The following is a 27,617-nucleotide window of genomic DNA, read 5'->3' on the forward strand; positions in this document are numbered from 1 at the left end:
ATAGAAGCCTTGAAAGCCAGTTGCATGACTGTCCAGGGTACGGTGTGACAGTTGTGTTTGTTTCTCTTGAAGTTACCCGCCCCCTATGTATATAAAAGGAAATAAAGTCACAATTGTTTAAAAACTGTTCTTTATTATTTGTTGCCAACACATTGAGAGAAATCAGAAGGTAGACCAGGGGCGGGGGGGTAATTGGGTTAGGGGGCTGGAGGAGGAGGGAAGAAGAAGTCCAGAAACCAAATCAAAATTTCAGATATGCCAGCTTTCTTCTGCTTGTGCAGTCCTCTGGGGTTTAGTGTGTGGGTCCCCATAGCGACCCACCCTCTCCCCCCCCCCCCGTGTTCTTGGGTGTCTGGGTGAGGAGGCTATGGAACTTGGGGAGGAGGGAGGGCAATTATATAGGGGCTGCAGAAGCAGTCTGTGGTCTTGCTGCCTTTCCTGCATAGATCCACCATACAGCGGAGCATGTCAGTTTGCTTCCCCATGAGCTTGACCATAGCATCCTGCATGCTCTCATTGCGTGTGTCCCTCCTCTCTTTGTGTTCATTTAATGCTTTACGGGACTCCGCAATTGTTTGCCTCCACACATTCAGCTGGCCCTATCAGTGTGGAAGGACTGCATTAGCTCGGCGAACATGTTGTCGCGAGTTCGTTTTTTCCACCTTCTAATCTGGACCAGCCTCTGGGACGGAGTAGATAGGGGCCACGTTGAAACATTTGCACCTGCAGGAGGAGAAAAAATGGAGGGTAGTATTTTTAAAGATACATTTTAGAGAACAAAGGGGACACTCTTTCTCAGTGAAACAAGCAATTCATAGTACACCGCACATGTTCTTTCTGTACAAGGTTGCATTTTGCCTCTTATACTGAAGTGCCTTCCACTTTGGTGTGAGTAAGCCATCACATGCAGCCGGGCAACAGAATTCAGCTTGCAGGCAGCCATGGTAAACCCTAGGGGCATGCGGGGTTCTACTTCTTCCATATTCATTTCAATGCTTTCAAACTGCAGGGCCCCCTTTCCCATAGCAAGCAATGCCTGGGGGGTTGCCATATAAAAGGAGGGCCTGCAGGCTCTCTGGGATGATCGCTTCATACAACACCACCACCACCCCCACCCCACACCCACCACATGGGTCCGATGAGTCTCTGAGCAGGGATGAGCCCTTTAAACTAAACACGAACAGCCCAGCGCAGCTGGGTTTCCTCCCACACCCCACCACATGGTTCCAATCAGGCTCTCACTCACCAGCAGTGCCTTCTCCAGTGTCATGGTCCAGGAGCCCACCTTTGGAGTGGGGGGAGGCTGTTGCCTCCAGCGTTAAGACTAGTTCCTGGCAAGGGGTGGAAATGGATTCCCCACTTGCCGCCTGTGCACTGTCCTCCTCCTCCTCCTCTTCCTCATCCTCCTCACTCTGTGCAACTCCCCCCTTGCAGGTGTCTACAGACAGTGGTGGAGTAGTGGTGGCGTCACCCCCCATAATTGCATGCAGCTCACGGTAGAAGCAGCATGTATGGCGCTGTGACCCAGAGTGCCCATTTGGCTCTTTGGCTTTTTGGTACGCTTGCCTGAGCTCCTTGATTTTTGTACAACACTGCTCTGTGCCCCTGGAGTAGCCTCTTTCCATCATGGCCCTGGAGACTTTAGCATATGTATTTGCGTTTCTTTTTTTGGAACATAGTTCTGCCATAACAGATTCATCTCCCCAACATGCGATGAGATCCAGTACCTCCTGTTCAGACCATGCTGGAGCTCGTCTATGAATCCGGGACTGCGTGGTCTCTTGTGATGGTGGACTCTGCATGGTCGCCTGTGATGGTAGACTGTGCTGATGGTCACCTGTGCTTATGGTGACCAAACAGGAAATGAAATTCAAAAGTTCCTGGGGCTTTTACTGCCTACCTGGCTAGTGCAGCAGAGTTGAGAGTGTTGTTCAGAGCGGTTACAAGGGAGCATTCTGGGATAGCTCCCGGAGGCCAATAACGTTGAATTGCGTCCACAGTATCTGTAACCTGGAACTGCGATCTCGATTTTAGTGCTACTCCACTTGCCGAGGTGGAGTACAGAAATAGGATTAAAGAACCCTTTAAATCGAAAAAACCAGTTTGGTCGTGTGGACAGAATCAGTTTTATTTTGAATTAACTCAGCTAATTCTGAAATAACCACATACTGTAGACCAGGCCTTAGTCTCTAGAAAGCGTTTTTCACTTTATGTGCTTGTAACCATTTCTAACTCTATCTGCTATACTAAAACTCACTTCAGAGCTTATCTCCTTTAGTCAGTAAACTTGTTTTACTTTTGATCTAAACCAATCCAGTGCTGTGTTTGATTTAAAGTAAATGTTAACTCAGTCAATATGGCAAGCTGCTGAGTAATGTACCTTTAACAGAACAAATGAACCTTAATATCTCTCTGATAAGTCCGGGAGAGGGCTGAACATTGCAGAACACATGGTTTTGGGAAAATTCAGGACTGGGGTATGTTGGGGTCATCTTGCCAGGTGTAACTAAGGGGCCAGAGTGCGGCAATAGTGTAACAAGCAGGCTGTTGGAATCAGGATTGCCGAGTCAGAGTTGCTTAATACACAGGCACGCAGTACATGCTTGTATAGTCCCGACACAAGAGCTGCAGCAGAGTATTTTGAGGCACTCAAAGAGTTACAGGGCAGCCAGTAACAACTGGTCTGGAGCACACCCCAAAACATGATACATGCAATGGGGGCTCATTAGTGCATATAATAAAGAACTACAGCATATTTATAGAAATACAGGCTGTGTTCCCCCAATCTCTTACATAAATGAATAGTCCTTTCTCCTATCATCAGAATTAATGGTTTGAGTAAGCACTACTTATGTGAGTGAGGATTTGCAGGACTAAGTCCATATGGGATGCAATTCTACAAGAGGACAAAACTGCTGTTGACTTCACTAGAAGTTTCACCTGGGTAGGGCCTGAGCAAGAGCTACAGAAATGAGTCAAATATGTGCTAACATGCTCCATGCCAGCACTTAAAAAGGTACTGGACTGATTTTCAGAAGTGTTCAGCATCTAGCCAATAGGAGGTACAGGTAGGTACTCAGCATCTTTGAAAATCGCACACTATACTGTGCTCTTGAATTATACTATTTTGCTCTTGGATTAAAGGGTCAGAATTTCCTTGGCGTATATGTAAAGAGAAAAGTCACTAGGAATCATTTCTCTCCCTTTATTTCTGTACTTTATAAGCTGATATTTTAAGACAATTCATATTTCAATATATTATTCAATAATAATCTTAGCTTCAAAATATCTTTTCCAATTAGAAATACCTTGAAGATAATACATATGACATTACACAGAATTTGCCATCTCTTCTTTAACTACTATCATTAAAATGAAAACCTTTAGCATTTAAAAATAGGCAAAAAAATTCTTCACTTACGCACCAGTTCTGTAGAGAACAAGTGTTCATTAAAGTTGTATACTATAAACAGAAAGTGAAGCCTGCTTATAGTTAGGGCCCTACCAAATTCAGACTCCAGTTTGGTCAATTTCACAACCACAGGATTTTAAAAATCATATATTTCATGAATTCAGCTTTTTAAATCTGAAATTTCCCAGTCTTGTGATTGTAGGGGTCCTGGAGTTGGGGGGGGGGGGCACAAGGTTATTGTAGGAGGGGTTGCAGTACTGCTACTCTTACTTTTGTGCTGCTCAGGGCCGGCCCACAACATTTTGGCACCTCAGGTGGGGAGCTCAAATTACACCCCCATGCCCCTTTGCTTGGGCCAAAACGTTGAAAGGTCTCAATTCTGCCTTCTTCCTGTTCTACTCCTCTCATGGTACTGCTCTGCTACCTACCCCAATAAAGGAGAACTAATAACTTAAAATGCCTTGTTCAAAAATTTTAAGTAATACTTAACTTTCAAATACCTGAACAGCAAATGTAACTTTTCTTGTCTGCACAGTACACACTGGCATTTTTATCTGTTTGAATAATCAAAGTGGTGTTTTCCATGCCTTCTTGGTTGCAAAAGTTTGAACTGCTTCCTGAAGGTCCACAGTCTGGACCAGCTCCTGCTCTAGTGAGATGATTGCAAGGCCAACCAGCCTCTCCTGTGTCATTGTGGAGCATAGATGTGTTTTTATTAGTTGCCAGTGGAGAACGCAGCTTCTCCAAGCTGAAGTTGTTACAGGAAGTGTTGGAAGTATGCGCAGAGCAACAAAAGCATTTGGAAAGAGGGTGGTCATCTTATTTGTGCACATATATTCCAGAACAGCCTTTGGAGTTGATCCTGCTGAAATGTATCTTGAAAGGGCTTTCAGTTCATCACCTAAATCACTCACATCAATATTGCGCATGTCATCATGTCTCAACACTGTCTCTAGTGCCCTGCATTGCTGGTGTAGGTCTTCTTCAGGTATAGTGAGCAGTTTTGGAATATCATACAACATCCCAAATATACTGCTGTGTTCCTTGAGCTGTATGAAACATTCTTCAACTGACTGTATTGCACAATCTAGCACCGGGTTAAAGAATTCAACTTTGAATTGTTGTTTGGGGTCTCTTATGGGATTATCCCATGCCTCATAATCAAAATGTCTTCTTCTTCAGTGACTCTTGTATTCTTGAATGGGTGGGAAAATAGCTTCAGTGTGAAGTTCCCCTGCCAATTTCTGTGCACTCTTCAGAACATTTTGAAATCCCTCATCTGACCAGTAAGACTGCAGGTATGACTTTGCTTTCTCCCGTTGTTCCATTCCTCCAGATATATCAAGGTCAACACCTTGAAGTCTCTTGATTACAACATTTATTTCAAACAGCATGTCATGCCACAACATTAGCCACACAGAAATTTGAAGTTATGCATGTTTCTGGTGATTCCATTTCCCTCTGTCACTGTTCTCCGACGAACAGTTCCTGTCATAGCATTATCCTCCATAATGGCAACTATGGCATCATCTATCTTCCCAATTTCGTGTTTGATAGGCTTTATCACCTCCACTCGACTTTTCCACAGTGTGGCACTCAGTGGTTTCAGTATCAGAGAGGGTGTTCCCAGATGTTGCTTCAAAATTTGCCATCGATGAGTTGATGCAGAGAAAAAATACACAGATGCTTTGAATTACGTTAAAAAGTTCAGCAGCCTCACTAAAAGCAGATGCTGCATCACTGACCACCAAGTTCAATGAATGAGAACTACCTGGGACAAAAAAATATTGAGGGTTTAACTCTCAGATCCGTGTCTGCACTCCTCTGTTCTTTCCTCTCATGTTGGCACCATTATTGTAGCCCTGACCTCTCATGTCAGCTATCGCAATTCCCGTATCTTCCAGCTTTTTAAGAAGCACATTTGTCATACCAGCTCCTGAGGTATCATCAATGTCAATAAATTCTAGAGAATGCTCTCTGACAGTCTGAAGGGACATTTTCACTAGGTTCTGTTGTTGTTACAAAATGCACCATTAAAGTCATTTATTCCATTTATTCATGTCAGTAACTGTATTATCTCATTTTGAATTGTTTTTCCAAGGTAGTGGTGTATGTACATTTCTTGGGTGGTGACTCTTCTTAGATGATCCTGGAGTACAGCATCAAACTCAGCCATCACCACCACAATTTTAAGGAAGTTCCCATTGTTTGGCACATACAGCTGATCTGAAGTGCCACACAGTGCTAGGTTTTGAGTAGCAAGCATTCTCACAATGGCAATGAGCCTTTTCAGAACGTTTTACCAGTAAAGAGACTGATGCAATCTTCTCTTGATGCTGATCAGCTATGGTGGCCTTTAACCTTAGTGTCATCTCAAGTTCTTTCCACCTATGGAATGCTCTCTGGTGATTTGCTGCCTTCTCATGGCATGCCAGATTTCTAGCCACATTTTTCCAGTCCTTTGTTCCTGTAGAACCCAACGTAGCTGGAACATTACACTGGAAAAGTTTGCAACAAAAACAGTGTGCAGCATTCTGGGGTTTTTTAGTACGTAAGCCATGGCCTCTCCACTTTGTCACCACTGGGGATTTCACGCCAGTAATGTGCTGGATGGAAACTTCTATTTTCATTGTCTTGGGGGAACATGAAGTTTTTCACTTGCTGTGGCCCATGCAATACAAGGAAGTCCCTCAGGCTACTGCTCAAGTGGGTCCACAGACCTGGACCATCTAGGCTTAAGGAACTAAATTCAGCAGCAGCTGTTTCTTGCACTTCCACCACACTCTTCTCTGATCTACACTTTTCTTCAGGAATGTGCATGGTTACATCCATTTGAGATGGAGATATGGATGCTGCAGTAGCTGCAAGGTCACCTGCACTCTGACGAACTGGAAGATCAGCCATCTCCTCACCACTCACATCCTCACGGGGGCTGGAAAGCTCACTCTGAACATTTGTGTCTATGTATCTCAGGAGAGCTCCATCCTGCTTAGATAGAAAAGCTTCCTTTACTTTCTTTCTTTTTCTGAATGCTGCCCCAGAGGGGCGTTTTCTTCTTTCACTCGTGACTGCTGTTCTGTGCCAGCTATAGGGGCTCTCAACACTCAATTGAATGGGACAAATAAGCAGGCTGGTAGCAGGGCCTGAGTGAGGGAAGATATCAGCCTCTTAAGGGCCTAACTGGCTCCTACTACTTCAGTTGACTGCCTGTTCTCCTCAAGTGGGTTCAGGGAAGCAGCAGGAAACAGGAAGCTCCCTGAGAAGCTGGTATTAATCAGTCCAGGCTCCTAAGGGTGCTAGAGAGGTACACAAGAGGCTCTTCCTCCTCTCTCTCCCTGCAGCTCCTGCGGCTTTCTCTTATTCTCTCTCACCTTTTCTCCTGCCTGCCTGCTATGTCTCTTGTGCCCTCCTTCCTCCAGCACAGCACTCCACCATCTCTGTGCATCTAGAGCAGAGAGAATACATATGCACCAGCAGCAGACACAATTTTCTACACTCTGGGTCCTAGGGCTTCCCCCCGTCCCACCCCCGCAATGTCTGGCCCTGGCACTGCTGCAGGAGGAGGCTGCCTTTAGAGCTGGGTAGCTGGTCAGCAGTGGCTGCAGGCCGGGAGCCCAGCTCTAAAGGTAGAGCCACCACCAGCAGCAGTGCAGAAGAAAGGATGGTATTGCCAGCCTGCTGGTGGGGTATTCCCTTCAGAGCTGGGCGCTCAGCCAACCACCACCACTCTCCAGCCATCCAGCTCTGAAGGCAGAGCAGAAGTAAGGGTGCCAATACCATGAGCCCCCTAAAATAACCTTGCAACCCCCCTGTAATTCCCTTTTGGGTCAGGACCCCCAATTTGAGAAACACTGGTCTCCCCCATGAAATCAGTGTAGTGTAGGATGGCTTAGTGGGTGTTGGTCCTGCTTTGAGTAGGGGATTGGACAAGATGACCTCCTGAGGTCTCTTCCAACCCTAACAGTCTATGAAAAGCACACAAGTCCAGATTTCATGGTTGGAGACCCGATTTCCACAGTCTGTGATGCATTTTTCATGGCTGTGAATTTGATAGGGCCCTATTTACAGTTAATTCAGTTTAGTGAAATTTTAATTCTAGCGTGAAATTCAGTTCAGCATGAAATTCAGCCCTATGTACTGAACTAAAATCTTTCTATCTGTATAGAAATTTGTCTCATTTTAAAAATGTGTTCTCACTGTTCTCCAGTTACATATTTAACATACTTATTCAAATTTTTTAAAAAATCACACTAATTTCTGATGTGGTTTTGGTATCTGCAACCTCAAGAATTACTAGAGCAAAACATCCAGGGGTACCGTATTTTCAGATGGTATAAAGAATTACAGTAGAGCCTCAGAGTTACAAACACCAGAGTTATGAACTAACCAGTTAACCACACACCTCATTTGGAACTGGAAGTATGCAATCAGGCAGCAGCAGAAACAAACAAAAAAAGAGCAAATACAGTACAGTACTGTGTTAAACCTAAACTATGAAAAAAATATATAAAGGGAAAGCAGCATTTTTTTCTGCATTAGTAAAAATACCAGTAAATATACCAAAACCTGATTCACAAACACTGTTTTTCTCTTCTCTGAATGTGTGTATCACATGTCAGTGGTTCCTGTGTTAACTCTGCCTATTTTAAATGTGATACAATATACATATACTTCAAAGCTGTATCAAGTCAATGTTCAGTGTAAACTTTTGAAAGAACAACCATAATGTTTTGTTCAGAGTTATGAACAACCTCCTTTCCCAAGGTGTTCACAACTAAGGTTCTACTGTAAATCTGTACTTCTACCAGTTGGTGAAATACTGTATCACAGCTGTGCAAATCAAGTCAGAAAATCACGTGGGAATAAAAGTCAGAATGACTGACTGATTTTTAAATGTCTGCTTCTCATAATCTGTAAGCGATAGAAACACCTCTCCAGACCAGTAGTAATGCTTTCTGGACTGGTAATTGTTTCCAAGCATCAGATCTTAACCAATGATCAGAAAAAAGGAAGAGGCAGAAAACCTGTTCACATACACATTTATAGATGCATTCATTAGAACTGATTGCTGCAAAATATGGATGATAATAGTTAAACCCTAATTAGTTTTTTTATGATGTTTTAGTACAATAACTCTAGAAACTCAAGGTGAATTCATAAGGAAATACTATGCATTAAAATCCAAGTGCACTGTAAACTAAACCCTTCTCATTTCATTTCTCTTATGATTTCAGATAGAAAAAACCTTTTGAAATTCTGAGAATGAATAGTTTAAATGAATAATCTGACATACTGTCTCCATTTTATTTTCATTCTATTTAACTGCTGCCCATTCACCTTGCCAATTACTGATGCTGAATATATTAAGTTTGACATTATCTCTTTCAGGAGGTAAAATACAAGTTAACATTACATCTTTATGTGTTCATAATGTGTACACTATGTTAATTCATGCCATTACAACAGTCATAGTTTAACACATTTGCACAAATGCAGGAAACTAGTACATGCAGCATTTTAATACAATTGTAAAGTATAACAATACAGATTTATGGTCCAATTAAAATATAAAGTTTGAATTTTAAACAGCTACCCACCTGGGTCTCCAAGGATTCATCCCCAAGTGTGGGTGCAAACTACTAACAGAAATGAACATACATTCAGGGACTTTAAAAAAAATGTTTGAAGTGTTTATGTCATGGGGAAAAATAGTATGCTGTATAATTACTTGTTATACATTTAGTTGTGAGGATGGCAATGGACCAGATTCACTGATATGCTTTGTGCCACTCTAGCAAGACAAAGCAGCCATAAACTCAGCTTAACTCGTGGGTTAAATTAGGTTTACAGCTGCTTTATGTTACCAAAGCAGCCGAAGAGTAGCTGTGAATCTGGCCCATTATATTTAAGTAATGTATAAATGCTCTGTTAAATATTACACTGATATAAAGGAGAGGGAAGTCAGTACATTGGGTCTGGTTTTGCAGTGACTTACACCTCCCACACCAGGCAGTGACATGCGTCTCCCACACCTCTTTGAAAAGCTGTTATTGAGAGCTAATAGGTTTGGTGGAGCACAACAGAATTTAGGGAAAAGATAAAGGGGAGAGAAAAAAATTGATGTAGAGAAGAAAGTGGGAGAGAGAGAGAAAATAATTGGTTGGAAAGGGGGAAATAATTGTGTTTGGTGGAAGCGGATGTATGATTAGCCAAGGAGGAATGGTGAGTCAGTGGATTAATGACTGAGTGGCGGTAAGTGGTGATTGAGTGGGTCAGGGAATGAGTTATGGAGTTGTCAGTGTCTGAATGAGCTGACGTAGGGAGAAGGGGTGGTTGGATGTGGCAGGGCTCCCGGGGGGGGAGAGGGGGGGAGTCAGGAATGAGAGGAAGCGTTGGATGGGGCAGCAGGGGGAAGTCAGGGGCAGGGGTTCTGGGGCAGTCAGGGGACAGGGAGTGGGAGGGGTTGGATGGGGCAGGAGTCCCAGGGAGGGCCTCAGGGGGCGAGAAGCGGGGGATAGGGGGTGAGGACCAGGCCACGCCTGGCTGTTTGGGTAGGCACAGCCTCCCCTAACCGGCCCTCCATACAAATTTACAAAACCTGATGTGGCCCTCAGGCCAAAAAGTTTGCCCGCCCCTGGTGTAAGAGGACCATCAACACAATCTTTGTATAGGGTGACCAGACGTCCCGATAAAATGGGGACGGTCCCGATTTTTAGTTCTTTGTCCCACGTCCCGACCAATGCACAGTCGGGACGCCATTTGTCCCAATATTGTGGCTTTGGCCACTCCAGCAGGTTTGGTTTTGCTTTTGCTCCAGCAACTTGGCTCCAGCCACTTCTTTTTTTTTTTTTTTTTTTTTGCTTCCCCCATGTGTCCCAATATTTTGTTGGTTTCATCTGGTCACCCTATCTTTGTATCATATTGTTTCATGATGGCCCACTTAATTTTGATAATCTTTCTTGATGGATGGGAGAAGCCAGGGCTGACAGTTTCAGAACAGGCATTTTTACAGTTATAAAGTAAACCTTACATATTACCTTATAGCAAGGATACAGCCGTTACAAATAAGATTAATGCATTCAGCAACTGACAAGCATTTTATAGAGACTAATCACTTTAACACATCTGTGCGAGTCTAACACCTATCTTGAACAATACTAACACAGGTGAACTGGTTTGGTTTCCAGCTATGAATTTGTCAGTGCTCAGCTGATGCTTACAGCCTGGGCAAGAACTGGCACCTGGTCTGCCAGCATCACAAGCCACATGGACTTTTATTCATATTGAATCAAACCACTGACATGACAGTGAATGTATGAGTGCAGGCAAGTTCAAACGCACCTAAAATATGTTACAATAGCTTAAGTGGTGTAACCAGCATCCTAGAGGCATCCAGGAATAGTTCAAAGGGAGAGTTACTAGACCTAGATTGGGAGGGCCAAGAGGAATGGGTATAGAATGGAAGAGGAGCCAGAAAAAGAAGGTATGTGAGGCAAAGAAGGGAGATATGAGCAAGTAATACAAGTGGTAGGAAGAACACCACACACACACACACACACAGTGTTAAAAACTGTCCTAAAATGCAACAAGCAGCCAACAGCACCACACAATATCACCTCCCTCCTGCTTCACCATAATATGCCATAAAGATGGAGCAGCTGTCATTTCTCACTGCTTCCAATTGTCACCAACAATGAGAAACAGTGGAATGGTTGCCAGCACAGAGAGAAGGATGACAATACCAAGCTGCGTGTACACGTATGTGTGAACTTACATTACATGGATCAGTAACAGAACAACTAGTGGTAAAAACACAGTCCAGCCACAAGTAGTAGTAGCACCCTTACTAGTCCCTACCCTCGAGTAAGGATATCAAAAGAGCAACATGGAATGCCCCAGGAAACAAAGCAACCATGAGTCTACCACATTTTGCAATTCACAGATAACTGACAGATCCGCTTGCCACGGGCTGGCTGTTAGCCAATGGCAAGCAGCACTCTGTCTGTCTGTCTTCCTATAACAGTGCACAACAATGTCTGACTGCTTCCCAAGAGATCACATTAGGGTAGTGATCTAATACTCCTTCCTGCTTCAGGCAAGTCAGTCAAGACTAGAGGGGGTTTTCTTAGTTGTTTTAACCTATTTTCTTCTCTTTCTCCTCCATCTGTTCCTACTATTTCTCTCCTCTCTCTTCCTGTAGATGTATAGGTCTGCTCTGCAGCACCCCTGACTGGTCCTTGTTAGCTCAGCAGCACCTGTCCTCTGTTTCCTTTCTCCCCAGGCATTTTAACATACAACCAGGGACAGAGTCACATAATAAACCCCTTCTCAGGACTAGTTTATTAGCACATAGTAATTATAAAACTGTCTGTTCCCATCTTCCCAGTGGGACAGACACAGTCTCTCTCCAGGCAACCACAGTCCCTCTTCCCTCTGGTATCTTAAATTGTCCAGAACCAAAACATAAGCCTCATCCATCGTCCCTTTAGAGCCATAAGGATACTCAGAACCCTTTTCCTCCCTAACTTTCAGGCTGGCTCCTTGAAGGTTTACTAAACTGCTTCTTTTAGGAGCTACGCAGCTTTCTAGAAGGCCTTCAGCCCCTGATCAAGCTCCAGTGCCCTCCTTTTAATCAAACAGGTAATTAAGGTCAGGTGTAATGGCATCAGCTCTCACTTAAGGGCCAGTCACCCCATAACACACCCCTTTTGCTTTCTCTTTTCTTTGGGTCACAACCTATTTTTAAGTGCAGCTGTGGGGAAGCGAAGTTGAAGGCAGTGAATCTGTAGTTATTCTTCTCTCCACCCACAAGGAGTTCCAAACCTTTGGTCCGGTTGCTAAGGAAGTACTGTCACCCACTCATGAATTTCATACTTGATGTTGACAGCTTTATAGTTCTTGGGGAACATAGTTGTCAAAGGACCTCATCGTCTCAATGAGAGAGTTGCCCGCTGAGGTAAGCAGGGCCAGTTACATGGAAGTCTTTGAAGATTAGCACCAAGATCTTGAATTTGTCCTGGTATTCCCTGAGAAGACAGTGTAATGAGCAAAGCATCTGGCTGATGGGCTTTTTACAGCTGGTCTTTCAGGTAGGCGGATTGCTGCCATCTGTACTAAATGAAGCTATTTTATTTTATATTTTTACATCTGTAGGCATAGTGAAGTGTGGTAGTCCAACCTAGAGATTACAAAGGCATCACTGTGGGCAGTTCCATATCTAATATAGTCTTCTGGCTAATTTTGGATGGAGGAAAGCATGTTCGCTACTCTCATTCTGTGTGTCCAACAGCAGCAAGGTGTCTAACAATACACCTATGCTCCACTCCAGTGTGACAATCTGAGGCCTTTGATGGAGGGTGAGATACTAGTTGCTAGATCTTCAAAGTGTTTTCTCTTCCCACAAACATGTTCTATTTGCCCACATTTCAGGTTGAGCCAGTTAGACAATGGTGCAAAGGGAAAAGGATGGGGCTCCTCTGCATATTACTGGCATTTGATACCATGGTGTCTTAGTTTCCCACAGCAGCTACATGTAGAGGTTAAAAGGATGTATACACCAAATGTCTGCTGCCACTCATGCTTTCCAGCCCTGTTCAGACACCTGCTTGTTCTGTTGCATGGCAATTATTTAAATCCTTCACACTAGAAATCTCCACCTCCACTCTGCAAACTGCTGGTTGCCTAATGTGTAATCAGAACAGTCACTTACACCCTGCTGACACCTCCTGAGCCAAGTTCTTCATTACTTACCTGATCCAATGTCCACTAGAGTCACTGGCATCTTTTTTTCCATTGACTCCTATAGACTTTGGATCAGGCCTTGGCTGTATGAAAGGAGGGAAGAACAGAGGTGGCTTTAAGCTACATTTATGCCCTGTGAATTCTGACCTGAGTCGGGCTTCATATGAGTTCAGGGTCCACTAGTGCAGATCTCATTGCAGGAGCAGGGGGCCTAAGCTCTGTCTTATTTTGGAGGGTTTGGGGGGAATAAGAGTATAGTATAAATCATAAGCCACTGTCCCATTCCTTTAAGCAAATTTCTTTATGATATCATCTCCAGTATTTCCTATAACAATGAGTAATTTCTTTGAAATGCCTTTAAGTATGGTTTTCAGAGTAGCAGCCGTGTTAGTCTGTATTCGCAAAAAGAAAAGGAGTACTTGTGGCACCTTAGAGACTAACAAATTTATTTGTGTATAAGCTTTATTGAGCTACAGCTCACCTCATCGATGAAGTGAGCTGTAGCTCATGAAAGCTTATGCTCAAATAAATTTGTTAGTCTCTAAGGTGCAACAAGTACTCCTTTTCTTTTTAAGTACAGTGAAATTGTTTCCTTTTGTATTTTCTTTGATAAGACACATTGTGTAGGAAAATTCAAAATGTCAGATCCAGATTTTCTCATTTCTTTTCAAACAGTAACAGAAGTATGCTATAGTTATTTCTAAGTGATTATGTTATTTATGACAAAGCTTATCTAAGAACCCACTTGTGACATGATAGCAGCTAAACGCATTCGTCATCAACATGGCAATAGATGGAAATAACGTAGGCAACAGCTGTTGTCTTTCAGACCATATATAGTCTGTAAGTAATAGCAAGAAATACCAAACATTTTAGCTAGGGCTGAACAGCTCTGTTCGGAAAAAAATTATCACACATCCACAAGAGTCATTATCCTAGTGATAATTCTATTTTAAAAATAATTAAATATCAGCTCAAACCGAGTTTAAATTCAAACTGTAGTTTGATACTTACAATCTAAATTGTTAAAGAAAAAAAAGGAGTAGTTCAACGTATGCAAGTCAGTTTTTTTCTTGAACAATAATAGTCTCACAAAATCCTGTATGAGTCAGAAGATGCTGTTTGTAATGTGGAATATTTGAAATCTTGTGATGAGGCTCATGTTTAAAGTGCTTGCATTTGGCTATAGGAGATACACATTATTTTAAAATGTATTTTACAGGAGTGTCTTTTAACAGACTTCCTCCAAAAAACAACAACACTGCAGTTCTTTATGGCAGCTGTTAAACCAGGGGAACTCAGACCAGTCCATAGACCACTACTAGCCTACTAAACCATTTCTTGTGATTCATAAAACAAAACATTTGAAATCCAAAAGTAGGAAATGTGGGGTATTTTGGGGGAAATATTGTTCTTTAAAAGCAACTCTCTCAAAAAGCAGTTTACTCATGAAAGTTGGAGAATGTCTTGGTGAAGTGATCAACTACAGGTCCATAAATCTCAAGCTTAATCTTAAACCTATTCATGCAGTTTCATTGTGGCCAAAAGCAGTAGCCATTATCTGTTTCTACTGTCCAGGGAGCCAAAGAAGGTGAGTAACAAATTGCAGATAGTCCCTCAATAAAGAGATTTTATAATCTGTGGCCTCTCTTCTGATGGTTTCTTCCACTCCAAAAATAAAAAGTAATACCCTTGCTCCCTTGAAATAAATGGCAAAATGCAATTGATCATCATTTCAATGGGACCAATCAGCAAGAACACATCACGCCTCAGCCTCTATAGATACTAGGTTAGTCATTGAGTAGCACCAGATGTATCAGGTAAAATGGAAATACAACCTTCCAAATCTTCTCACTCCCCAAGAAAGGAAGACTAGAGACAGGGCAGTAACAGGAGCAAGCATCATCTTGAGAATAAGCCTATCACTTCTCTAAGAATGACCCTTGAAGCATTAATGAACTCCAAAGGTGAGTCCAGCACCTCTATGCTGGTCTTCGTCAGTCAAAAGAAACCAGGATCAGACTCATGTGTCACAATTCACAAATTCCTCAGCACTTACAGAACCTTATTGAGTGACATCAGCTGAAATGCAAGCAGATGAGAGACTGTATTTGTACCTTCTTGCTGTTGGTCTGCAAACAAGGGACAGATAAATTAGCTCAGTCCAAATCCAAGTTATCCAGATAATTTTAAAATTCCAGTACGATCACCAAATAGAAACTGAAGCTAGTTGCAGACACCTTATAATTTATGAAAAGGCACACAAATAAATTACTTGGCTGTTACCATAAAAAATGATGCCCAGAGAAAATTAAAAAGTGTATGCTGTGACATACATGATGTGCCCCCACCGACATAGCTTATCAGGATTTATGATGTACATCTTCCAAAGTCACTAAAGTAAATAACATAAGACATCTAACAGCAGCAGAATGTGACATGAATAATAGGCAATGAAGTTATGATCTAAGTGGCATACTACAAGTTAAACCCAATATACAGCTGCAAAGAACTAAAAATGTTTGCAATGTTAACAAACTGGCACATATTGTACTGTAGTTCGGCTCCTTAATATTAACTTGAACAGTTCAACAAATCCTTGGAGGACAAGTGCCTGTGAGCACTTAATTTGCCATTGTATAATGATAGATGATAACATTGAATTAACTTTCTTTTAAAATGTATGAGGTAATCTACTTTATGTATTTATTTTGTAGTCATCTCTGGTCTTGGCTCAGAGTCAATAAATAAATTCAAAGTCTGAAATATTTCTATATTATCTTTGTATAAAAGTCAATAAAACTACGTTTTCTTATCTTGTGTCACATGACTGGACTTGATGGATTAAAATTTTAAGAGTGCTCCATAATGAGTGATTTAAAAAAAAGGGGGGGGCCTCAGCTGAGTATGTGTGACAGTTAATAATATCTGACATTCATCCTTTCATGCCAAAAGTTCATAAACATTCCTCACAAGTTCTGAAATGCAGCCATTCCTCGAGTAGAAGGAGGCAAGTAACCAGTGACCGCTACTCTGCATAGTGGAGGCTTGGAAAGTATTGGCCAAGCATAATAAGGCAAATCCCCTATTCCTAGTCTTTCATGTCCACAAAGAGCAGATAAGACTGATTTTTAAATTTTCATCTAAAAGACTTAGGCCCTGATTCAGGAAAGCATCCCTATTCAAGGGCAAACACTTAAGCACATGCTTATAGTTCAACATACACTTAAGTCCCACTGAACTCAATGGGTGAAACCCGGGCTTTGTTGAAATCAATGGCAAAACTCCCCTTAATTTCAACAAGTCAGGATTTCACCTAGGGTGTTTATGAGCTTTTCTGAATTGGAGCCCATGGCTCCTCAGAAAAGGTCAAAGATGACCTTTTGGGAATAAAAAATTGTTATTCCAGAGGTAAAGTATCCCAAAGCTTGAAGCTTAGCACATTCAGGGTATGTCCACACTGCAGTCCGAGGAGTGATTGCAGCACAGGTAGACATGCCTACGCTAGCTTCACCCATGCTAGCATGACTAAAAATAGCAGTGTAGATGCAGCAGCCGAGGTTTTGGCATGGGCTACCAAGGTGCATGTGTACTTAGCGTTCACAGAATATCTGCACAGCCTGTTCCGAAGCTCATGCCACCACTTCTACACCGCTATTTTTAGCCATGATAGCATTGGGTGAAGCTAAGATAGGTACATCTATTGATGCTACAGTCACACGTTGGACTGCACTGTAGACATATCCTGGAGGGGAATGTCTTAGGGTATGTTAAGACTGTTTTAACTAGACCTATTTCTTTCTGCTTTTATATAGCTTGTTTGTAAATTGCCAGCTGTATGGCTATTGCAATAAGCATGGTGTGGCACTGATACGTTTGGTAATTATGTCTGTCTACAGGACTGTTTAGATCATAAGTTCAATGGCTATATAAATTACCTTTAACATATATTTGAAAAATATGTAAAGTGGAATAGAATAGCTTGTGAAATGTTCTCTCTAAAAATTAAATACGCAAATTAGCAGAACAGCTAACTGGAATGGAGAGACACTGGTATCAAAGTGGCTTTTAAGAAATTCATGCACACTAAAACAAAAAAAAAAAAACATGCTGTAGAGTTAGAGAATTGCTGCAATCAATAATGGACCTTATTCTGCCATGACTTATACTCTATGCAACCTTACAGAATTTAGTGGGGGTTATCTGAGAGATAACCCACAGAAGAATTTTATTCAGTATGTAGCAAAGGACAGAATATTAACTTGTATGACAACTTTTTATTTTTCTCTCTAAAGAGGTCAATGCTAAGTTACTGTCTGACTTCCAAATTACTTTTTAAAAATGTGCCAAATACTACTTTTATTTACACATAACATCACTAAGTTGCCCCTCTGCAAGTGAATAGAATTTGGCCCATCTTTTTTCACATTAGTGGGACCTACATGACCCTTTAGGGAGTTAAAACTCTACTGCACTGAGAGTCTATCAGTCTGGTCTTATGTACATGTTCAGTGTTATGGTTGAGCTCCTGACTGCTCTGTATCACTCTTCTTGGTCTCACTCCACAATGCAACCTAAAACTAACGTCTGAGTACGCAGACCTCAGTGAACTCTGTTCACCTATTTACCATAAAAATAACCCATTTTCCAATTAAATGTGAGCAACCCTAAATATTACACAAAATCAGATGTATGTGACTAGAGAGGTGCTAAACTCAACAGTGCATTGACATGAGGTTCAGTGCACATGAATGCAAAAACTAAAAACACCTCAGCTGAAACAGTCAAGATTTACTTGGTTTTATGTCAGAAACTATGCAAACCCGACAATTTTTGTATGGGATCCATTTAAATCTATAATTTTCCCTTAACACCTCTTCCCCTAGCCTCAGCAGGTAGAGAGAGAAAAAAACCAGAATCCTAAACCTCAGAAGAGCCAATGGGAAGAAGACTGCAGCGAGAGCCCCCTTTCCAGTCCTGAACTTTTCAGGGAATGTTTGACTGGTCAGGCTTTTCTATACTGGCTCATGAAAGGGACTGGGAAGTCCTTCCACCGCAAACCCACCAAGCAAACATCCTCATTCTTTAGCAGCAAGAGAAAAGAATACACAAACATCAGAGTGAGCCATATAATTATTTTCTTCCAAATAAGATAATGAGAAATTGGTTCCTTACATTCATCTCTGTTAATTTAACCAGATTCAGTCTGATCAAAGCATGACCATCTCTTACATTATTTTAAGCAAGCTGTAAGATCACATGTTCATTTCAATTAATTACAGAACCAAGAAAGGTAATGAGAGGAGAGACAACTGACAGCACAGCAAATACAGGAAACAGATCCTTCGAAACAAAAAGGTGCAACTGGTTCCTGAGAGATTTATATAGATGGATTCTTCACAGGTGGAATATGCATAACTTTCACAGAGGCGACACAAGTTAAACAAGTATTGTTTTGTTGTATAACACTTAGTGACAAAAATAGCAGAGGAGATTTTCCAAGGCACAAATGGCTGTTAGGCACACAATTCCCTCTGTGCCTTTGAAAATCCCAGCCAACAAAATGAATGAATGAATGGTGTCAGTTGGGTAAAACCTTGTTATGGGTTGAGTTAATATAGGTGCGAACTCACTCTTCAGTTAATGTAACTATAAGGATAAGCCCCTATCTGAAACAAAAAGGAGTATGAGAATCTGCCCTGAAGCTTTTGCTGAGTATTGTTGTGGGTGGGTGTAGATACAGGTGCCTAGGAATGCAGAACAGACAAAAATCTGGAAGAAACTGAGGGTACGTCTACACATAAAACCACTAAAACAGTGCAGCTGTGCCTCTGTAGCCCTTCAGTGAAGACACTACCTACGCCAATGGAGAATTCTCCCGTCAACATAGCACGGTCTACATCCGGGATTATGTTGATTTAACTGCATTGCTCAGGGGCATGAATACCGACCAAATAGTCTGTCTGTGTTTCTGGCCTAGTCTACACCTAGACAGCTGGAAGGAGCAGCTGAATGCATGGTGTTCACCCTGGAAGAAACCTGTGGAGAGGTTTTAGAGTCAGAGGTGTAGGCTGAAAAATATGCCCTTGATGCTGCAAGCAAAAGAATCTGTTTCTTGCTATTTGATTCCTTTTAATTCAGAGACACAGAACTTCATACATTCTTTGTAAATAAACAAAACTGCATCAAAGAAATACCTGGCTATCACCAATTTCTGCTCCCATCTGGAATACACCTAAGGCCCCAAACTGACTGTGGTCAATAAAAGGGGCAACATTACTGGTTTTGAGCAAATAAAATTTAATTTAAGCTCGAAACTAGGTGAAGGTTTCTAACCATCAGAGGAGTGAAATTCTGGAACAGCCTTCCAAGGGGAGCAGTGGGGGGCCAAAAAAAAAAACCTGGCTTAAAGACTCAGCTTGATAAGTTATGGATGAAATTGCCTACAATGGCATGTGGCCCATCGGTGACTGCCAGTAGCAAAAATCACCAATGGCCAGAGACGGGACACTAGATGGAGAAGGCTCCAAGCTACCTGGAAAAGAATTCTCTGTAGTATCTGCCTGGTGGGTCTTGCCCACATGGGTCTAACGTCAGGGTCTAACGGATTGCCATATTTGGGGTTGGGAAGGAATTTTCCCCTGGGTCACATTGGCAGAGACCATGGGTGAGTTTTGCCTTCCTCTGCAGCAGGACCAGCCCACAACATTTTGGCACCTGAGGCAGGGAGCTCAAATGACGCCCCTATGCCCCATCGCTTGGGCCAAAACTTTGAAAGGTCTCAGTTCTGCCTTCTTCCTGTTCTACTCCTCTCATGGTACTGCTCTGCTACCTACCCCAATAAAGGAGAACGAATAACTTAAAATGCCTTGTTCAAAAATTTTAAGTAACACTTAACTTTCAAACACCTGAACAGCAAATGTAACTTTTCTTGTCTGCACAGTACACACTGGCATTTTTATCTGTTTGAATAATCAAAGTGGTGTTTTCCATGCCTTCTTGGTTGCAAAAGTTTGAACTGCTTCCTGAAGGTCCACAGTCTGGACCAGCTCCCGCTCTAGTGAGATGATTGCAAGGCCAACCAGCCTCTCCTGTGTCATTGTGGAGCATAGATGTGTTTTTATTAGTTGCCAGTGGAGAACGCAGCTTCTCCAAGCTGAAGTTGTTACAGGAAGTGTTAGAAGTATGCGCAAAGCAACAAAAGCATTTGGAAAGAGGGTGGTCATCTTATTTGTGCACATATATTCCAGAACAGCCTTTGGAGTTGATCCTGCTGAAATGTATCTTGAAAGGGCTTTCAGTTCATCACCTAAATCACTCGCATCAATATTGCGCATGTCATCATGTCTCAACACTGTCTCTAGTGCCCTGCATTGCTGGTGTAGGTCTTCTTCAGGTATAGTGAGGAGTTTTGGAACATCCTACAACATCCCAAATATACTGCTGTGTTCCTTGAGCTGCATGAAACATTCTTCAAATGACTGTATTGCACAATCTAGCACCGGGTTAAAGAATTCAACTTTGAATTGTTGTTTGGAGTCTCTTATGGGATTATCCCGTGCCTCGTAATCAAAATGTCTTCTTCTTCGGTGACTCTTGTATTCTTGAACAGGTGGGAAAATAGCTTTGTCTAGTTGTTCCATTGCTCCAGATAGATCAAGGTCAACACCTTGGAGACTCTAGCTTATAACATTTATTTCAAACAGCATGTCATGCCACAACATAAGCCACACAGAAATTTGAAGTTATGTATGTTTCTGGTGATTCCATTTTCCTTTTCCACTGTTCTCCCATGAACAGTTCCTGTCATAGCATTATCTTCCATAATGGCAACTATGGCATCATCTATCTTCCCAATTTGGTGTTTGATAGGGTTTATTGCCTCCACTCAACTTTCCCATCATGTGGCACTCAGTGGTTTCAGTGCCAGAGAGGATGTTCCCAGATGCTGCTTCAAAATTTGCCATCGATGAGTTGATGCAGAGAAAAATACATAGATGCTTTGAATTATATTAAAAAATTCAGCAGCCTCACTAGAAGCTGATGCTGCATCACTGACCACCAAGTTCAATGAATGAGAACTGCCTGGGACAAAAAAATATTGAGGGTTTAACTCTCAGATCCGTGTCTGCACTCCTCTGTTCTTTCCTCTCATGTTGGCACCATTATTGTAGCCCTGACCTCTCATGTCAGCTTTCGCAATTCCCATATCTTCCAGCTTTTTAAGAAGCACATTTGTCATGCCAGCTCCTGTAGTATCATCAATGTCAATAAATCCTAGAAAATGCTCTGACAGTCACGATTGCAGGGACATTTTCATTAAGCTCTGTTGTTGTTACAAAATGCACCATTTAAAGTCTTTTGTTCCATACAGCTGATGTCAGGCGTGCAGTCCAGAATAATAGAGTAATATCTTTCTGACTTCAGATCTGCCACAATCTTCTGTTTGAATTTTGTTGCCAGTAACTGTATTATCTCATTTTGAATTGTTTTTCCAAAGTAGTGGTGTGTGTACATTTCTTGGGTGGTGACTCTTCTTAGATGATCCTGGAGTACAGCATCAAACTCAGCCATCACCACCACAATTTTAAGGAAGTTCCCATTGTTTGGCACATACAGCTGATCTGAAGTGCCACACAGTGCTAGGTTTTGAGTAGCAAGCATTCTCACAATGGCAATGAGCCTTTTCAGAACGTTTTACCAGTAAAGAGACTCTGATGCAATCTTCTCTTGATGTTGATCATCTATGGTGGCCTTTAACCTTAGTGTCATCTCAAGTTCTTTCCACCTATGGAATGCTCTCTGGTGATTTGCTGCCTTCTCATGGCATGCCAGATTTCTAGCCACATTTTTCCAGTCCTTTGTTCCTGTAGAACCCAATGTAGCTGGAACATTACACTGGAAAAGTTTGCAACAAAAACAGTGTGCAGCATTCTGGGGTTTTTTAGTACGTAAGCCATGGCCTCTCCACTTTGTCACCACTGGGGATTTCATGCCAGTAATGTGCTGGATGGAAACTTCTATTTTCATTGTCTTGGGGGAACATGAAGTTTTTCACTTGCTGTGGCCCATGCAATACAAGGAAGTCCCTCAGGCTACTGCTCAGGTGGGTCTACAGACCTGGATCATCTAGGCTTAAAGAACTAAATTCAGCAGCAGCTGTTTCTTGCTCTTCCACCACACTCTTCTCTGATCTACACTTTTCTTCAGGAATGTGCATGGTTACATCCATTTGAGATGGAGATATGGATGCTGCAGTAGCTGCAAGGTCACTTGCACTCTGATGAACTGGAAGATCAGCCATCTCCTCACCACTCACATCCTCACGGGGGCCAGAAAGCTCACCCTGAACATTTGTGTCTATGTATCTCAGGAGAGCTCCATCCTGCTTAGATAGAAAAGCTTCCTTTACTTTCTTTCTTTTTCTGGATGCTGCCCCAGAGGGGCGTTTTCTTCTTTCACTCGTGACTGCTGTTCTGTGCCAGCTATAGGGGCTCTCAACACTCAATTGAATGGGACAAATAAGCAGGCTGGTAGCAGGGCCTGAGTGAGGGAAGATATCAGCCTCTTAACTGCCTAACTGGCTACTACTACTTCAGTTGACTGCCTGTTCTCCTCAGGTGGGTTACGGGAAGCAGCAAGAAACAGGAAGCTCCCTGAGAAGCTGTTATTAATCAGTCCAGGCTCCTAAGGGTGCTAGAGAGGTACACAAGAGGCTCTTCCTCCTCTCTCCCTGCAGCTCCTGCTGCTTTCTCTTATTCTCTCTCACCTTTTCTCCTGCCTACCTGCTATGTCTCTTGTGCCCTCCTTCCTCCAGCACAGCACTCCATCTCTGTGCATCTAGAGCAGAGAGAATACATATGCACCAGTAGCAGACACAATTTTCTACACTTTGGGTCCTAATGGCGCCCCCCCTACAATCTGGCACCTGAGGTGGCCACCTCATTTCGCCTCATGGTAAGCTTCTCATGGTTCGCAGTATGGGGCACAAGTCACTTGCAGGTTTAAATTAGTATGAATGGTGAATTCTCTGTAACTTGAAACCTTTAAATCATTATTTGAGGTCTTCAGTGACTCAGCCAGAAGTAAGGAATCTATTTCAGGAGTGGGTGAGATTCTGTAGCCTGCAACCTGCAGGAGGTCAGACTAGAGGATCACAACGGTCCCTTCTCACCTTAAGTGTATTAAAGACTAATGACATCACATTAAGACTACAGAATCTCTATTAAACTATATAACATGTTTTTGAGTACAGAATTTGTAGAAATCGTTCATCCTTTTATACAAGATTAGATTTTTTTTTAAATTGACGTCTTCAATTCTGCAGTATCTACAAACAGCATCTACTGGATAATCTTCAACCTGGTGAGTGCTAAAGTCATCTCAGAACGACAAAACCAAAGAAGCAAGGACATTATTTCACCACAATGATATATGTTGTATTTTAAATAAACTTCAGTGAATGCGTTTTAGAGATAGACACACTAACAAAAATTATATGTATAAATGAATTCCTTAAGGCACCTGGTTTATTCACAGTGGGTACTGTACTTACTCTCTTTACGAACATCATTAAGTGCTGCATTAAGTTCCTCTTTAAATACAATGGCTTCCTTAGCAATTTTCTCCCCTTTCTCCAGTAGATTCCAAGTGGCTTTTTCCACCGAAGCTAGGAGGACACGGGATCTTTTGGAACATCCTTTTTTCTTATTAGAAGGGGTTTGTGGACAATTCACTAATGTGGTAACCTAAAATTTAAAAATAAATAAATGAGTGTCTTAAATTCTGCAGCCAATAGACTAATATTGCTTTTAGTTATTTAAAATTAACAATAAAATAATGGACACCCCTAGGAGTGAGCAATAAAATTGCAGGTACTTCAAAAACAGAGCCACATCCAACAAGATATTGTCAGACTGGACAATTTTTTATCATCTCAGTGTCTGACTTTTGAAATTCTCCCAGATATATTACCTTCATTTCATAGGGTTGAAAACAAAGCAGGTAGAATCCCATTGTTGCCACTCTGACCCATCATATTACCATTGCTCTAAAATTCTTACGCTGTTTCCTATAAAATGTCATAATGACATAAACATTTAAAAAGTGTATTTACAAAATCCTCAGTAACAGCATAACTCTCAGTTTCACTTCCATTGCTCCCACAATCCCTTTTGGCTACTCCCCCTACCATCACACAAGCAGGGACAGAAGGAGTGTCCCCAGTATGCAATGGGTGCAGACCCATCTCTCCAAATTCTTCCCCTAATGTGGGGCAGAATCAGGGGACAGAATTTAGCCCAGAAGAATTCAATGTTTTTGCAAATCATTTAAGATGTGCAGAATGTTTGTTGGGAATTTAGGTTAAAGCATAATCATCCAAACTGTTTTTAAATCATGCATTTTAACGAGCATAAGCAAGCTATTTTTATGTAGCTTCCCACTCTACATTCCTCATCTATTGAACACAACCTCCACACTCCATCATACATTTTTCTAACAAAGTATTTCCTGATGCATTGCAAAGGCTGTCACACTAATAGTGCATTTTAAAGAGATTTTTTTTTTAAAGGGGAAGTATCAGGGCCAGCTCTACCCCCCCAAGCAGCACGCCGAATTGCCGCCACTGCCTGAGCGGCGGAAGAGATAGAAGCTGTCGCCGATTTGCTGCCTAAGGCAGCTGAAGAGAGAGGCTGCCGCAAAATTGCCGCTGCTGCAGAAACGCCCTAACGGCGCACGGACTCCGCCCCTTGCAGATTGCCGCCCCAAACGCCTGCTTGGAACGCTGGTGCCTGGAGCCGGCCCTGGGAAGTATTGTCGATTTAACAACTATCAAAAGAAATTTTCATTAATGATGTTTTGAATTCTTTATTATTCTTCTAGTTTGTTATGCTGTGCCAGCAGGTCTTTAGTATAGTTTAAAATTCAAGTTCAACTCTAATCTCTGAGTTAAAGGAGTACATTTTATATGTATAGAATTACTTCATGTTTAATAAATGGCATTCCAGTCACCTGCAATCACCTTGTTTCTTTGTGCATTGGGGAATTGGCAACATGATTGCACAAGTAGAGCAAAAGGAGCATACACATATCCTATTCCAACAGGCAAACTCATGGAATTCAGGTTTTAGAATGGTAGCCGTGTTAGTCTGTATCAGCAAAAAGAACGAGTACTTGTGGCACCTTAGAGACTAACAAATTTATTTGAGCATAAGCTTTCGTGGGCTAAAGCCCACTTCATCAGATGCATGCAGTGGATATATATCTGCCTACTGTATTTTCCACTGCATGCATCTGATGAAGTGGGCTTTAGCCCACGAAAGCTTATGCCCAAATAAATTCGTTAGTTTCTAAGGTGCCACAAGTACTCCTCATTTGCCATGGAATTCAGGCCGCTATAGTGCTTGTTGTTTGATATGATGAAATATGTCAAAGGGTGCATAATAAAGATAACACCACCCAGCCGCCTCACTGGACAGGAAACTTGATTGGACAGCTGTATGGAAGGCGGATGCAGGGTGGGGAGAGTACATCCCCAGGAAGTAGGTACTGGCCCCTCCTTCTGCATAGATTCTGTGCCTCCGACTAGGCAGGCAAGGGGAGATGGAAGCTGATTGGCCCTTAGCTCCTCCCCCCAGGGCCGGCTCTAGGCACCAGCAAAACAAGCAGGTGCTTGGGGCGGCACATTTCTAGAGGCGGCATTCCGGCGCCAGCCATGGTGCCGGCCATGCTGCCCCTAGAAATGTGCCCCCGCCGCCCCAGCTCACCTCCGCTCCGCCTCCGCCTGCTCCCCTGAGCACGCCGCCGCCACTCTGCTTCTCCCCGCTCCCTCCCAGGTTTGCCACGCATGAAACAGCTGTTTTGCAGGGCAAGCCTGGGAGGGAGGCAGGAGAAGCTGAGCGGCGGTGGTGGAGCGGAGGTGAGCTGGGGCAGGGAGCGGTTCCTCTACCCCCCCCATTACTTCCTACGCTCCACCCCCACCCTCGCTCAGCCTGCTCCCCTGAACGCGCTGCCTCTCCCCCCCCCCGAGAGGGAGGGGGGAGAAGCGGAGCGGCAGCATGTTCAGGGGAGCAGAGGTGAGCTAGGGCAGGAGGTTGCAGGGGGGAGGAGCCACAGGAAGCAATGGGGGGAAATGCGGCACGCCCGGGGGAGGAGGCAGGGCCAGGGATTTGGGGAACAGGCGGAGTTGGGGCAGAGCCAGGGGCGGGGGCATGAAAAAAAGCAGGGGCAGCCAAAAAATGTTTTTCGCTTGGGACAGCAAAAATCCTAGACCCAGCCCTGCCTCCCCCTTCAGTAATTTAAACAATTTCCCAGGTCTTTGGAGCCTCTTGTTCCATTCATAAGTGCTGAAACTAGGAGTGCTGAAGGTGCTGCTGCACCCCCTGGCTTGAAGTGGTTTCCATTATATACAGGGGTTACAGTTTGGTTCAGTTGCTCTCCACACCTCCACAATACAAATTGTTCCAGCACCCATGGAACTTCCATTGCTGATGGCCCCCCTCCCTTTGCAGTATAGGAGCTGTGTTTTCAGGATGCTGTGTGTCTGACTGATTGCTTATTTGGGGTCAGGAAGGACTTTTTCCCATTAGGGCCAAACTTGCAGAGGCCTACTGTGTTTTGTCACCTTCCTGGCAGCATCTATGAGGCATAGCTCCATGATGAGGAATAAGACTTTAAAATACCATTAGTAACTCGTGGGATTGTTTAGCTTGTCATAGTTTAGAGACTAACCAATTTATTTGTTAGTCTCTAAGGTGCCACAAGTACTCCTTTTCTTTTTGCGAATACAGACTAACACGGCTGCTACTCTGAAACTTGTCATAGCTTGAGGCCAGTGTTCAGTGCGGATAAAGGTCATGCCCAGCGGTAAAGAGAGACCTGGTATTTCACTAGTGGGCCTTATGCCTATGGGAGGGAGTCCTGACATCTTCACAGACCTCTGGTACCCTTTGTTCCCCATGCAGGAAGGAGAATGAAACTATTCAGAAGAATGAACTGAATTCTAGAGGTAGGCCAGGGAGGGTCTACTCACAGTTATGGGTTATATGGTAGGAGTCTTCAATATAAAGCCCTGGTTGCAGGGCCGTCCTTACCCATACGCAAAGCATGCAGCTGCGTAGGGCACCAGGAACTAGTGGCTCCAGCCCCTGCTCCAGCTCTTCCCCATGGCCCTGCCCCTGCTCTGCCCACCCGCCTCCCCCAGGACTCACCAGCGGCATGGCTGAAGCCAGGTTGCTGCACTCCCGCTGCCAATGAGTGCAGGCCCAGCCCCGCCCCCACTCCCCTGAGCCCTGCAGCTGGGCTGGGCCTGCACTCACCAGTTGTGGGAGTGCAGGGACCCGGCCTCAGCCATGCTGCCGGTGAGTGCTGGGGGGTGGTTTCCCCCTGCCCCCAAGCCAGCCCCAGCCCCCCCCCCACCCCACGGAGGCCTGGGGCCCCACACACACCCAGAGGGGGGCTGCAT

The 27,617-nt window shown here is 43.2% G+C and overlaps 1 protein-coding gene across 10 annotated transcripts in view; it reads right to left on the reverse strand.

Moving 5' to 3' along the window:
• CTNNA3 (catenin alpha 3) overlaps nucleotides 1-27,617 on the reverse strand; it is a 946,302-nt gene that overhangs the window by 895,867 nt on the left and 22,818 nt on the right. For all 10 annotated transcript variants that reach the window (XM_075130833.1, XM_075130836.1, XM_075130831.1 and 7 more), the window contains exon 3: nucleotides 23,709-23,901. In XM_075130833.1, coding sequence (XP_074986934.1) covers nucleotides 23,709-23,901 — 193 coding nt within the window. The remainder of the gene's footprint in view (nucleotides 1-23,708; nucleotides 23,902-27,617) is intronic.

The sequence above is a fragment of the Caretta caretta genome, chromosome 7, assembly GCF_965140235.1.
Source record: "Caretta caretta isolate rCarCar2 chromosome 7, rCarCar1.hap1, whole genome shotgun sequence".
Lineage (NCBI taxonomy): Eukaryota > Metazoa > Chordata > Testudines > Cheloniidae > Caretta > Caretta caretta.